The 14,687-nt window shown below is 39.3% G+C and overlaps 1 protein-coding gene and 1 long non-coding RNA gene across 5 annotated transcripts in view; one reads left to right on the top strand and one right to left on the bottom strand.

Moving 5' to 3' along the window:
• The window catches only part of LOC137195853 (uncharacterized), a 198,116-nt gene that overhangs the window by 66,181 nt on the left and 117,248 nt on the right, over positions 1–14,687 (top strand). The gene's annotated exons all lie outside the window — the stretch shown is intronic.
• The window catches only part of gabrg2 (gamma-aminobutyric acid type A receptor subunit gamma2), a 55,555-nt gene that overhangs the window by 15,709 nt on the left and 25,159 nt on the right, over positions 1–14,687 (bottom strand). For all 4 annotated transcript variants that reach the window (XM_067608506.1, XM_067608505.1, XM_067608504.1 and 1 more), the window contains exons 5-6: positions 14,030–14,112; positions 11,866–12,003 (exon numbers count right to left, since the gene is read on the bottom strand). In XM_067608506.1, the coding sequence (XP_067464607.1) occupies positions 11,866–12,003; positions 14,030–14,112 (221 nt within the window). The remainder of the gene's footprint in view (positions 1–11,865; positions 12,004–14,029; positions 14,113–14,687) is intronic.

The raw sequence follows: 14,687 nt of genomic DNA on the forward strand, positions 1-14,687 counted from the left end.
ACCTCTCACATCCCCCCTTTAAGAATGATTACAGCAGAATATATACTTTGCTCTGAAATATCACACCATAAAATTACATTGTGGATATGGTCGACTGTGCAGATTACAGTCATTCACTATATCGTCAAGGATGGCAATCAAAACTGGGACATTTGACATCTTATTTTGAATAAAGTTGAGGCAGGCAGTAGATCAGAGTTCTGCACCCAATACAGACGCATACATTTACAGGAAGTACACATTTACTATATCTCATTTTGTTGTAATGTCTTTACTTTAATGAACCATAAGTGCTGTTGCAAGCAAAAAACTATTACACGCTATCTTTAGAATGATTTTCATAATCATCATGGCACAATGTACTGATCTTTACAACAGCAACAATGTAATTTAAATCTAAATTGGATGGATAAGCTCAGACAAACATTGTATGAGCCAAGACAATCAGTTCCCATTTCATTGCCAATGGCTTTCTGTGATTACAGATTAAGAGTTTTGGATCCCTGGTTTTAAGCTTTGAAATCTATATAATCACATTCAACATACCGACTTGAATTGTCCAAAACTACAACACTGATATATGCCTGTTCATACTCAGACTGAGTGCTGTTTCCTTTTAAGTACCTTAATAATCACAATGCTTTGTCAAAACAGCACTCTCAAAAAACAGTACGCTTAAAGAAACTGCTATTTTCAGTGCAGCACACCTTTTAAGTAAATGTGCTCTTTGTGCATGATCCCAGCTATCCAGCATGAATATTAACAACGCATCCCCTCATAGAGATTCATGGACAGTTTCATCGAAGATAACACATTTGCATGAAGGCAGGTTAATCCTCTCTTAGTAAACGGAGTCCAGGCTCATATGACTTGAAATTTAATTTCCCCATAGCCTTTGCTAAACTTACAGGTAATAGACCCCTGACACATGACAGCATCTGTGACATGTATTAACATAATATGCACAGAAGAGACATACTGTGCTCTGCTCAAGACTTGGTGAAGTAATAACATATGCTACTTATGACATATAAATATTGATGCTGCAGAGTTTTAATAACATAACAGAGAAAGCATTTCTCTGTACTAAGTGTTTCCCTAGCATTCAGGTGATGTTCTGAACAGTATCATAATAGGAAACCTCAAACTGCTCATTCTGTTTTCATTGCATTTCTGAGATTTATCTTCTTATGCCATGCACTGTATTATCCAACCAGAAACAGAATGTTCCACAACTATTCTCTCCTTCTTTCTCATGCCTAATTACTTTGACACCCTGTGTTGCAGAATATTAGGCCAAGTCCGATAAGCGTGAAGTGAGAAGAGTATTCTAGGACCCTGGCATGAAACTTTATAACAATTTATTGAGCAATGATGGCTTGGCCTAAGTAAAATTTCTCCTCAGAGTGGCATCAACTTTGGACTGCTTTAAAACTTCTAAGAAACCTGGTCTGTCTCAACAGATTTGTACGAACAGACGGTCAAAGTTAATTTTATATGACAGTATGAGCATGTACACATGCAAACTCCATGAAAGAAACTGTGTAGTAATAGCTGTTGCAATAGCATTAAAATACTGCTTATACCCTAAAGCACCAGTAATAATAAAACAATAATATAGCATAACAATATAACATTATGAAAGGGGCTAATCTGCATTATGACTACTTTTACCTCGATATTTTAAGTACATTTAGTTGATAAAACATCTACACTTTTATTTAAAAATGCAGAATTTAGATGCAGAATGTTTACATATAATTGAGTATATTTTTATTTTATGGTATTTTTAATAACACGAGCAGTTAAGTTAGTTGTAGTACCAGCAGGAGCAGTAATATCGGTCTCCCTCCTGCACCTTCAAGCTTACAAAGTCTGGCATTCTACCCTTGTCGATATCTAACACCAACCACATCAACTTCAGTCTGACCTTCCAGTGCTGCATCCTGCTATGGTGAGAATGATGTTTCAGATTGACAGCTGCACACAAACCTCCATATGACGGCTTTGACCTGTTTTGGTATTGGCTGAAGATCCTCTTTTTTTTCTATTCTTTTCTTCTTTCCCTTTTTTTTTCCTCGTTTCCTTTTTTTTTCACTCCAGCTCCATGACCTCCATCCTTGCCTACCGGCATCTCAACTGAAAGAGAGGAACTAACAACAACCTCACTATTTTTTTTTTTTTTTTACGTCCTCTTGCTTTCCCACTCCCTCTCCCTTCTTGCAAATGAGATGATTTTAATTTTGTAGGCAATATATTCCAGTGTCCTAGTTTATTGCTCTGAAACGCTTGTTGCAACTGCAGTTGTGTTGTGGAAAGGTTTGGTGTCATTAAAGGGGATAAAAAGATATACATTATGAAGAATAGCTGTTCTATTTACATATTAAGGTAAAATGGGGTTACGACTCAAGTAAGTTCTAGGAGTGGAGGAACATGCTGTCTAAAACAACAAATATTATTCTGTTCCTTGACCTTCACTCACTGTCCTTGATCTGTATTGCTTTGTGCTTGATGGTCTGTCCTTCAAAAAATAACAAACATCTGTATAGAAAACAAAGGACTGAAAATCTAAAAAAAAAAAGCTATTTCTCTAACTCTGTGCTCGTCTACAGTGCACCACAGGCTCTCTTTTATATGCAGGTGGTGGTTGATGGGGAGGAAAACAAGAGCTTTATTTTCCCAAAGCAATCTCTTCTACAATGGCCTATCACCATTCCGAGTTTTCAGGTGTTAATTACTGGCTTATTAGACTGTCAACTTAGAAAGGCAAGAGAGAGAAACAGACAGAGAGAAAGAGAAGGCAAGAGGGGGAAGGGGGGTTAAAAAGTAGGACACAGGAATACACTCGGCGCAAAAAAATCTCTTTTGCAAGAGTGAGCAGGGGGAGAAGGTGTGTATGTGTACATTCGTAAATGTGAATACTGTCAGTGTATAGGGCAGTGTATAGGATGTGCGTGTGGATGATGGGAGAGGGGATGGGGAGGAGTGTAAATTGGTATTTAACTTCACAAAAGGAGGATTCTGGCTGAGTCAGAGCATTTTTCCTCCCACTCCTGCCCATCACAACTATCAACCAGAAGCAAGAGGGAGAACGCACAGAGAGGGGGATGAAGGGAGGGAGAGATTAGAGAGAGCAGCTATTATAGCAACAGAGTCGCACCACGGCTAATGGATTGTTTCAGCGCTTCTTAACCTTTTTCCTTCAGCAAAGATCGGGTGATCGTCATCTCATGAAAAGCTGCAACGTGTTATTACTGTGATTAAATTACTGTTTTCATATACAGCATCAAGTCATGGCCAACCTACAGCACACCTACTGTGTAGTATTTGTATTTGCTTTGTTCAGTTCAGAGTGTTTAGTTTGAGTGTGTGACGATAAAGAACCCATGATTGATTTTATACTTGTCATAATTGTTTTATAAATTCAAGGGGTTCAAAAAATATTTCATCAAAGATTCACCTCTATGTGAATTCAGTACATTGCACTTATTCATTCACCAGAGCATCACAACTGGACACAATCATAAACAGAAATCTATAACATAACAATCTATTTGAACACGTTCTAACTCTGTATGTTTCTATGTATCTACATTTTTCCTGATCTCATATTGTATCTCATTTTTACATTTTTTATAATTATTTTGAGAACAAAGTGTTACTTATCTAGGAAACTGGAATGATTTCACACAATATGATTAGCTTTCACAGGTGTTTTATTTGATCAGGGATATGATGTCTCAGTAACAAAAAAAAACTATTGGCATTTAGGTTTTATTGCTTTTTGCCTCCCTCTAACTCTTCTTGATTAAACCAGGCAGGCGGTGACAAGCATCCTTGTCTCAGTGGCATAATTTTCTTTTTCAAGGAATTTGATAACATTTTCTCTTTAATTTGCTTTGGATTTCTGATACTGAACCCCTATGTGCCGTACCCATTACAGCTGGGGGATTTCACAAACCTCTTGTCACCAAGACAATATCGCCATATACCTGTCCCACAAGTGGATTTCCTCAAACGAATAGCAACAACACAACAATGCCTTGATAAAAAACAACTAAACATTACATACGTCTGAAACAAAACTCTAAGGATCCAATGAAAGTGATTTTCTTCTACAAAGACCCCTCTCCGTTGTTCATGGAGTCAAATGTGTCCAAAAGAAGGAAGGAGTAAGGTAGGATCCACTCTTGTGACTGTGGCATAAAATAATTTTACACTCTAAGGATTCTGTCTTTAGGGCTCAGTATGTGATTCATCACCTTCTATTATTTTGTTGCAGCAGAACTGTATCTATTCTAGTTGTGTGTGAGAGTGTGTTTGTGTACTTGAGGATTAAATTATGGTCTACGTCCCCATTCGCAGCACTGAAGACCTAAAGATAGAACAACGATGCACTCTGCCATGCTATAAGGGGAATCCTTTGGCATGTAGGAGAGTGACTGTGCTTACATGACTGTTTACGTATATATATAATCTGTGCACGTGGGCGTTCATGTGTTTGTTTCGCTGACTGTTTCCCGTCGCTGGGCCACTTCCTTTCAACCACAATGCCTCCAGATTCGCCCCATCAAGGAATCATCTGCAAACTGTGGAGCTCCGTAATCGGGAGAGGGCCACTGATGTGTCCCTGGGCTTTCTCCACTCAAACTGAATCACACAGGCGGGCGCACACGGACAACAAGGCTGCACGCCATGGCTTTTGGAAGGTCACTCTAAGAATAGCTTTCAATACATAAAAAAAAAAAAAAAAAAATTGTATCCAGTGGAGAGCACACACTGAAATGTGCATGCAGGCAAACGGACACATAAGAACATTAATTCATGGACACAAGCGCACACCAAAGCACTCTGAACTCAGCTGAATCCTGCTAAACACACACTGTTATGTACCACTGGCTGATACACATAGCATATATTAGTGCTCATTTAAAAGGGCAGCAAATTAACTACCTCATGTCCTGCTCAAACCATCACAGTTCACTGCTGAAAGAGGTGAGGCTAGCTGCAAAACAAGAAAGAAAGACAGCAAATGGCATCGACTCCTTTTATGCACGGAAGGAAAAGCCACCTTTCCATACAAGCAATGCTTTTTTTAGCTAATTTATTCCACTAATGTGCAGGGAAGATGGGTAACGACCACGGAGAGACGGCTGCGATAGTATTTGATCATGTAAATGCACCACGCTGGTTACATTAATCAGTGGAGTTGGACAAAAAAGACTAATCACCCATTTCTTGGTAAAACAAATCACTCGTCCATCTTAGTTGTCCACTTACATTGAATCTTCTTTTATCTCCCCTCCATCTGTCAAGCGCTTGTACCTTTAATGTATGCATGCAGCCACAACCACTGTTGTCAGAAGAAAACTGGTGTACATAAAAAAAAAAAAGAAACAAAAAAACCCCAAACAGATTTAGCTCTGTTAAGCACCGAAAGTGTATTAGCAATTTCAAGTCACTGCACCTACAACACTGCATATATACATACATACTGTGTATACACACATATATATATTACTTCAGATACTTTGCCGACACAAACTGAGCAGGGTCAAATTCTGAAACATAACCTAGAGAGGGTAACAATCCATTTATTATTTTCTGATTGTTTGCTTTCAAAAAATAGCCAACGGGGGTGCAATGTCATATCATGTTGCTTATATTGTTACTACATAAAATACATAAATTCACATATTTTGCTCATGGCCTCACATCATTATACACTAACATGGATTCTGTTCTGTCATTTTCCTTTGCAAGACGAATAAAATGCAAAAAACTACCATCCCGTACAATTTTATTCCCTTCACCTTTCCCTATGATTTGTCCCCTTTTCTTTTTTCCCCTGCTGTCTCTTTCTTTTCTCTCTGTCCTTGTCTGCACTATGATGTTTCTGATCATTGCTCAACTCCAGCCTGGCAGATGGGTTGAGAACACAGCTCCCAGCATCAAGCTTAACCCATTCACAGAGGGGTTAACTTTGAGGTTAACTTAACAACAACATTAGCTGTTTACCTAGCGCCTCGACTGTCCTACACCCAAATCCTCTGCATCTCTTTCATGTTCTTCCTATTCTGTGCACCGGTGTCCTTTCAAGGGTCCTTGCTCGTCATAAGCAGCGGTGAATGTTTTAATGTTTTCTTTTTGTTTTCCTGTTCTAGGCTTGAGAGTGTGTGCGTGCATGCAAATTTGTGTGTACATGTGTGTGTCTGTTTTGTAAATGCAGGTATAGGCTTCCAGGCACTACAGGCAGCCCTGATGTGAAGTGACATGTTGAGAGACCAAGCCTTTGGACACTGGCTGAGGGAGAGAAGGGAAACCAAATAACAGACATAGCCTTTATGAAAAAAAAAAAAAAAAAAACTACAACGCAAATGCATCAGAGCAGCAGATGGCATGTCAACCCCCAGCCCCCTGTCATTACAATATCACTCAATCGTTCTTTAATCATACATCACTTTTGTATCATCCTTTTTTTTTTTTTTACTGCGAGAATATGAGCACAGATACATGAATGTGGGAGAGTAGTGCTGTGACACGTTGAGCCTGGGAGAGACTGGCTTGTCTCATAGAATGAGAGGGAATCTCTTCCTCTGGCTATTTACTACAGTCATCATTGTCTGGATCAGGCCAGTTCACCTACCTGCCTGTCTGCTTAGCTTACCATTATGTGGCCCTCTGTTGCCTCACCTGACCATTTTCAACACAGTTTAACTGATGGTAATTTAGTGTTGTGCTTGAACTGAAATAATTATGTTCGCTTTTAACTGTAACAAAGGTTATGATATTGTAACCCTAGTTCTATTAGCATAAGCAGAGCCCTCCAATGGGTAATACTCTCCCCCAATCACGCACACGTATTTGCCCACTGAAATTTGCATAAACATAGCCAGCTAATCAGGACGTGCCTACCTGAATACATGTGTAACCAACAGTATATAAGGCAGCATCACTACTGTCTGCCATCTTTTTCTCTTCAGCTACTGTGAGTTTGCCCACTGATCTGCACCAGCATGCTATGTTGAACGCACAGCCCCCATCAGACGCACAGAGCAGCTGTTTGTGTGTTATGGGGATGATGTGGCTGGTAAAGCCCTATCCAAGAAACGCCTTGCTAAGTGGCTTTGTGAGTGCATCTCCCAAGCCTATAGGCAGGTGGGAAGAGACCCTCCCACTATGGTCCTTGCACACTCTACATGCAGCGTGACAGCGTCGGCGGCCTTGTTTAGTGGGATAAGTGTTTAGGAAATACTGTATGCACGGCAGTATCGTGGTCTATGCCCTGTGCGTTCATACAGTTCTATCTCTTGGACATGTCAGGCTCCCTTTCACGGTCTGTGCTCACTGGAAGAACTCAAGACTGGTGAAAAGGGTGGGTGTGTGTCAGCTGTGTTTAGCCTGACCCCCCTCTGGCCTCACACCTGCATTTTTTCCCCATGCTCCTTGATGACCTGGGGAATGAGGTGTGCAGAGGGTCTGCTGCTTAACATTGGACCCCTGCGAGGTTAGGCTGTTAGGCCTCATTCAGTTCAGTTGTATGCTATCTGGGTTGGCTGGGGCCCCCTACTTCTCTGCTGAGGCAGCTTAGGCTATAAGAAGTAGGTGGGCTGCAGTGACTAACCTTTAGCCGGTCAGGATCAGTGGGGCTGATGTCTGATGTTGCGGCAGGGCGTTCATTATTTGGGCTCCACCCACTGTACCCATAGAGTCCAGTGGGGGGCGGAGCCTGTGTGAGATAGAACTAACTGTAACTTTCCAACTTGCCCTTCGATACAGGCAGGACGAAGAACCCGGGAGCTGGCAGAGATTCAGTGTGTTGCTCATACATAGACAGCTGAGTATGGTACACACCAGCAGATGCTGAGATGAGAGATTGACCTCAGGGTCATGTGGTTGAAGGAAAATCTCTCTGCACTATAGTCGACAGTCCCCTACTAGCAGAAGTCCTTCAAGATTGGAGAATTCAGCAGTCAATACAGGGGCAGTGTAATGACCAAGCTTCACTCGGGGTTAAGCTCCAAAAACAACAGCAACAAAACAATAATAATAATGTATATTAAATATAACAGATTATAACAGTAAACACAATGCTTGGTAACAGTTACACATGCATTAACATGTAATTAAATAAAAAAGAAGAAAATAAAAGAATATAGGTGATAGATGACAAAATTATGAATTAAATGTAAAAGCCATATATATAAAACCATAGGTCTTTAAAAACTTCCATTACAGCACCCTTCATTTATATGATGTCAACCCTAAACAGGATTTTTATTGAATTCACTGCAGAGAAATTAAAATTCTGTCAAATGAGTGGATTTGCTGTCTCAGTGATCAAAAAAGTAAAACTAAAAGATCTAAATCACCAGTACAACTGCTCAGGTTTTTCTACACTTAAAATGCATAAAAGGAGCTGGTGATGATGCAGCATATTAAGGAATATTCCTATATTTCTAGCACACGTTGCAGCAGCACTGACTTGCTGCATGGCGAGTACTTGATGACTAGGTAATAAGGCTCTAACTGACTGCTTTTTGAGGACAGATGCTGTGTTCATGAATCTTGAAGCAGGTCAGATACCCAAACTGACTGCAAAATGAGACAAGAGATCTCTCAGCCACAGTCAAGGTTCTCTGCTCTGACAAGAGAGCAGATGGCTGTTTGTGGAAATAACAAACCAGATCAGAGAGAGAGAGAGAGAGTCAGAGGGCAGTACAAATTCTCCGCTACAGCCCGTCCTCCTACACAGATTGCATGTTGTCACTTGAAAACTGTTTTGATTAAAAAAGAAAAAAAGAAAATTTAAAAGCATGGGTTTTTTTTTGTTTTTTGGTTTTTTTTTTAATCAACTCGCCCCACTGCAGTCCAAACATTTGGTCATGCACTCTCTCTACCTCCTTGTGTGTGTATGGATGTCCGTGAGCATTACATTGCAGTGACACTCTGTTGAACTGTGGCAAATTACAGACGATTGGCTGAATTCAGTTACTCCCATGGCTTCTTTGTGCACGAGTGCATACAAGTGTGTTACTGTGCATTTCTGAAAGAGCTGGTTTTGTCGGCTACCTCTGAAAAATATGCATCGTGAAATCTGATACTGTGATCAAACCTTGCTTGATCTAAAATTAATGTTTGGTAAAAGCTGATGATTCATGATGTTTTTATTTGTCACCATCATAGAGTACTGGGTTACCTAACAGGCGTAACAGCTATTACACTCTCAGTAAACACTCCAAACGCAATATTACCTCCATCTTAACTGTTGATCATAAGAGAGCACTATTTATTTGTCCCACTACTACCCACTGATGTTATTAACTCCTATTAAGTTAGCTGTACACGTACATACTGAACTACAGCTGCATCATCCAAAAACCTCACATGGACACACTGTGTGGTTCCCACTTTAATTGACACACCCCAGTTCAATTTTATGTACTGTAGTTGTCATCCTTGAGAAGATTTTGCCAATAATGTCCATACCTATGTAATCAACTGGACAAAGACAAAGGTTTATACACTGGTTACTTACTGGTACCCCCAAAAATTGGAGACATAAAACTCATGTTACAAACTTTTGGGAAATATCTTCAGACTTGACTCCACAGATGTACTCGCTGCTATACAACAAAATATCGTCTAAAACGAAATGGTGCAGAACATTTCAATATAAAAAAAAATGAAAACGTCGAGCACTGTCTATTTTATTTCAGACAAATCCATACCCATAAAGTCAGCTAGCTTGCAAATAAACTGTTTCATGAAAGAACCATTATTTTGCCAATAATGTCCATACCTATGTAATCAACTGGACAAAGACAAAGGTTTATACACTGGTTACTTACTGGTACCCCCAAAAATTGGAGACATAAAACTCATGTTACAAACTTTCTAAAACGTAGACACCTTACACACCCACATCTAAAAACAGATAAAGCACAGCACACTAAACACAGTTTTAAAAACTATTAGCATTTAAAACTGTTGTCAACAGGCTGTATAAATAAGGTATAGTTCTCTCATTTTACTACTTCCCTATTTAATTAGCTATCTACTTCAAGGGAAACAAATGACTTGACATACTGATCTGCAAACGATAGCAAGAATAATGACCCTACCGCCACATGTCTGATACAATGACCTTTTCTTTCTGTAGCCTTCCAAGCCCATATTCTAAACAGATGGCATACAGCCAAAGAGCATCCACAACCCTCTGATCAATACTCACATAACACATAGACTGGAATGAACTGAGTATCTCATAAAAAGAAGAATTTACAAGGAGTTACAAAAGAAAAAACATCACCACCTACATATTGTACGACAGATTTTCTTTTTAAATTATTTCTAAAGCTGCAAGTTTAGACAAAAAAAAGAAAGAAAAAAAAAGCTGAAATGGCCGTATTTCTTTCTAAGCAATTAAACTGTGGGATTTATGAAGGGATCTTTTATTTGTACTGAAATAACATAACCTTATTTAAAAACTTCCAGTTCCTCTGGATAATGGAGCTGATCTAATGAGGATGAACTGTCCTTTGGCCAAAGTTAATCTCTGGCAGCCTTTCTTTGATTCACACTGAGAATACATACATTTCCATGCAGAACATTACATACATTACTTACAGACATCTCATGAATATAAACATAAACAAACAAGCATATGCATACAAACACAGTTCTGGCCCTTTTCTAAAACATCAACAATGTCCAGGGAAAGCAGCTGTTTTTCCTCAAGCAAACATTCATATTCCTGCATCGTTTTTAATGGAATCCAGCCAGTACACCATAAAAAATGTGGTATAAATGATGCATATATTCCGTCACTCCTTTGTGTAATTCAATGGCATATAGGACATCTGAATCTAATCTAATATTTCTATTTTGTAAACAAAGGCTGTAAAAATGGACATGTATACCTAATCAACATTGTGCATTACTTTCAGGAGAATCATTCTCAGCAGTCATGCTACCTATAGAATATGGAACAGAGTATAAGCTTTACATTAAGAAAATGGATGTCTGCAAGGGACAATTGTAGCGTGAGTAGCGTCCATAAACTGTACTGTAGGTGTACTCTGGGTCGGAAATAGTTAAAAATACATAAATTATGTAAGAAGTGGGTGTGAAACTAAGCAAAAAATATCACGCACATTCAAAATTGCCTTTTAAATGATCATAATTGGAACCATCATATCCAGAATTATGAAAGTCAAAGAGAATTTTATGAAAACAGTATTTTTGTGTCATTCATACATGTGGGAAAGAATGAGTGATCTTTGTATGAAATAAATGGTATGTCATTTTGGAATAATGTTATCCAGTCCTCACAATAAATCTATAGCTCCTGTAAATGTGACCATCCCACCCTGCCAGCTCTGTTGAAACTCTATCTGTCCATCTGTCCAATGAGACATAGGAAACCTTATGGATTCTACTTATAACTAAAAGTGGATTTAAAACATTTGCAATTTTGAGAGAAAGAGAGATTCAACTTTATTTGGTAACACAGTTGGAGGTATGCAATGTATAGTTGTGTGAGCCTGATAATAGTAATGCCTCTCAAGTTTTCATATATGAAATTTCTCTATGCTCATCACCAGAGGATGATGCTGCCTGCACGCTCTTGCCCACATCAGATTAAATACATCATTCCCAACATGAATGTTGTGTCATGCAGCACCCTTGGAATCCCAATCCCATTGCAACCCTGACATGTTCTAAAATCACTTCTGTCACACACACATCTGCCCAGTGTCACTAGCAGGGTGTGTATTCAATCAATTGTTTTCCGAATAACTAAGACGAGTTAAAAAAACAAACAAACCAAAAAAAAAACAAAAGAAACAATGTTTTTCTTACCTGAGACAGTCCTGACAATCTCAGAGGTGTTCCTCAGACCCACAAAGGAGAACTGGTAAAGCCTCCAAGAGCGAATGTCCCCAACCTCCACTGAGCTCCTTTTCCACTTGTACACAATCTCCTCCCTGGGGTAGCCATCTGAACAGAAGAGAACACAGTTAAAATGACATGGAGCTTAGCTGAGGAGAGAAGAATAAAGAAGTTCGGTGCAAACATCACACAATGTTTGTTGAAGAGTACCATTTTTCCCTTTTGGGAAATATCTTCAGACTTGACTCCACAGATGTACTCGCTGCTATACAACAAAATATCGTCTAAAACGAAATGGTGCAGAACATTTCAATATAAAAAAAATGAAAATGTCGAGCACTGTCTATTTTATTTCAGACAAATCCATACCCATAAAGTCAGCTAGCTTGCAAATAAACTGTTTCATGAAAGAACCATTACATAACAGACTCCTGCACGACATGTTGACAAAATATCCAGTCCATCTGTGGGGAGAAAACTTATTCTTTTCTGTAACACCATGCTGACTTAAAAGCAAAAATTACAAAATTGATCCATCAATAGCTGCGAGTTTGATTGCAGTAATATTATTACCCCAAGTGTATGCTCTCTGGTGGTGAGAATCACAATGGTAATCTTACCTTTTTTGTACTGATTCACTTAGATGTGCAGATGCAATATCATAATCAAATCATAGTAGTTAGTATTGAATTTCTGTCTGGTAGCAAGTTGGATTTGGAATTGCGCTCTGTATCCTTTGAACGGACCTGACTAAATGTTGCCCTGTACAGGTGGTGAAGTCTGACTGTAATGGTCTTCAGTTTAGTGATGAGCTGTGCCGTCAGCCATAGAGGGAGTGGCTTGAATAATGCACATGTACTTTCCTTGCTGCAAACTTTAAATGGCTTTATGACTAAAGTGCTCTCTGACATCCAGTAATATTGGACCTCAGAGGAGCAGAGGATGGAAGAATCTGCCCATTTGCCACATTACAGCCAGCCAGCCAGGCAGGCAGACTGCTCTTTTGCTGGCAGTGCATCCAGGACATTTTATTGATTCAGTCTCCTTTTAGGAAGCTAGAACAACAATGTTCTTGCAGTGCAATGTCATGAATTCACTGTGGAAGAACACTTAGCTGTGTTGTCAGATAAGTAAGAAATAATATACTGTATCATGTGCAAAGTATGAAGAGATCTGTAAATTATTCAATGTAATACACTGTGATCCACTCTCATCTGGCCACTGTTGAAACCACTGCAGAAGAAGCTGCACTGGAAAATGCCCCATGCTTCATTGCTCTGTGCCACGTTTTGAGGAAATATGCCACACACTGCTCCTCCCGCTGCTTCTGAGATTGAGCTCATGTACTGTACATCAAGCGATTTTCGAAGTTCTGAAAACATCCATGGCTTTCATCAAATTTAAATGAATGCTTCTGTTCCATTTTTAGGCCCACTACCCCCGGGTTTCTTTTTCTTGTTGCTCTGGAGCTATTTAGGAAGAGATCTCTCTGGAGAATATCCCATGGTGCATCGCTCTGTAGATCCATAGCGGCCTCATTAGCATAACTTACCCTCAATGCACTCCTCACACGGAGGGGGTGACTCATTTGGACTTGTCACTTTTTGAAATGTCTTCAGAACAGTATTGACAAAGTGTAGGAAAATCAATCAGTCTGTTGCCTGTAGTCGAGTGGGAATTAGACATCTATTATTAAATCCATTTACTGAATGCCAGTGCACAATACGAATGAATGAATGGATGGACCAATGTTTTTAGTCACATCTTTCATGTAACATATTCATATATATCAAGCAATCACCATTTTAGACTTGCTTTCTGTTAAAGCAATAAAAAATATACTGTTTGCATACATACTTTGATATGTGCATACATCTGTTAAACCTAAGTAAACACATGACTCATGATTGTTTTTCAGGAGATTGGAGTGTTCTGAAATAAATCCTAAGGCTTTACTGCAGCTTGAATTCCTTTCATCCCTTGGCCTGTTGCATAATGGTTCCTTAAATGATGTCTTTGTTACGCTCATATGTGGCTTGTTCCTGGCCGCAGTGTGTGTGCGTGTGTTTGGGATGAAACGGAAGAAGAGAGGGAAGGGTATGACAGTAGGATATCAGCATATGGCCAAACTTACAGCTTGAAAACTCCAGGGGACATGAGTGCTCATCCATTGGGAAGTTGTTCAGTTTAAGCTGGCACTCGGCGTCGATGGTCAACCTGCAGAGACACAATATTTGGATCCACTGACACTGACTGAAAAAAACCCAAAACAATCTAAACAGTATGTAGTTTACATTGACGAGAGTGTTGGAAAAGTCTGAAATAAACCCCTAACCTTATGAGTATCAACACAAGGCATTATTAATTAAAATTTCATAAAACTAAATTGATGTTTTTCACAGCAACACATCCATCTCTTCTTTTCACACTTGAGGGAGTTTGAAGGCAAAGTCATTAAACTTCCCCTTAATGAGAGAATGACCTTAAATGACTTTACTCATCCATGCACTCGCTATTGTCATGTATCATTGTCCTCCGAATCACAGCGGCCATCCTAATTAACCAGTGGTTAAATTTTGAGTTCCTTAACAAATTAATGAAGTGGAGGGGTAGTGTTCTGCATAGGAGAACATCCATCATGGCTTGATTGAGTCCAGAAGAGTTCACTTTCTCTCTTATCACTGATGATATATTGCAGTGTCAGTGTAATCATCCGCTGTATTTATGATGGCAAGCAAAACATGATAATAAGCACAGTCAATATTTCCCTTTAATCTACCCTCCTGTTTTAC

Source organism: Thunnus thynnus, chromosome 13 (assembly GCF_963924715.1).
Source record: "Thunnus thynnus chromosome 13, fThuThy2.1, whole genome shotgun sequence".
In the NCBI taxonomy this organism is placed as follows: domain Eukaryota; kingdom Metazoa; phylum Chordata; class Actinopteri; order Scombriformes; family Scombridae; genus Thunnus; species Thunnus thynnus.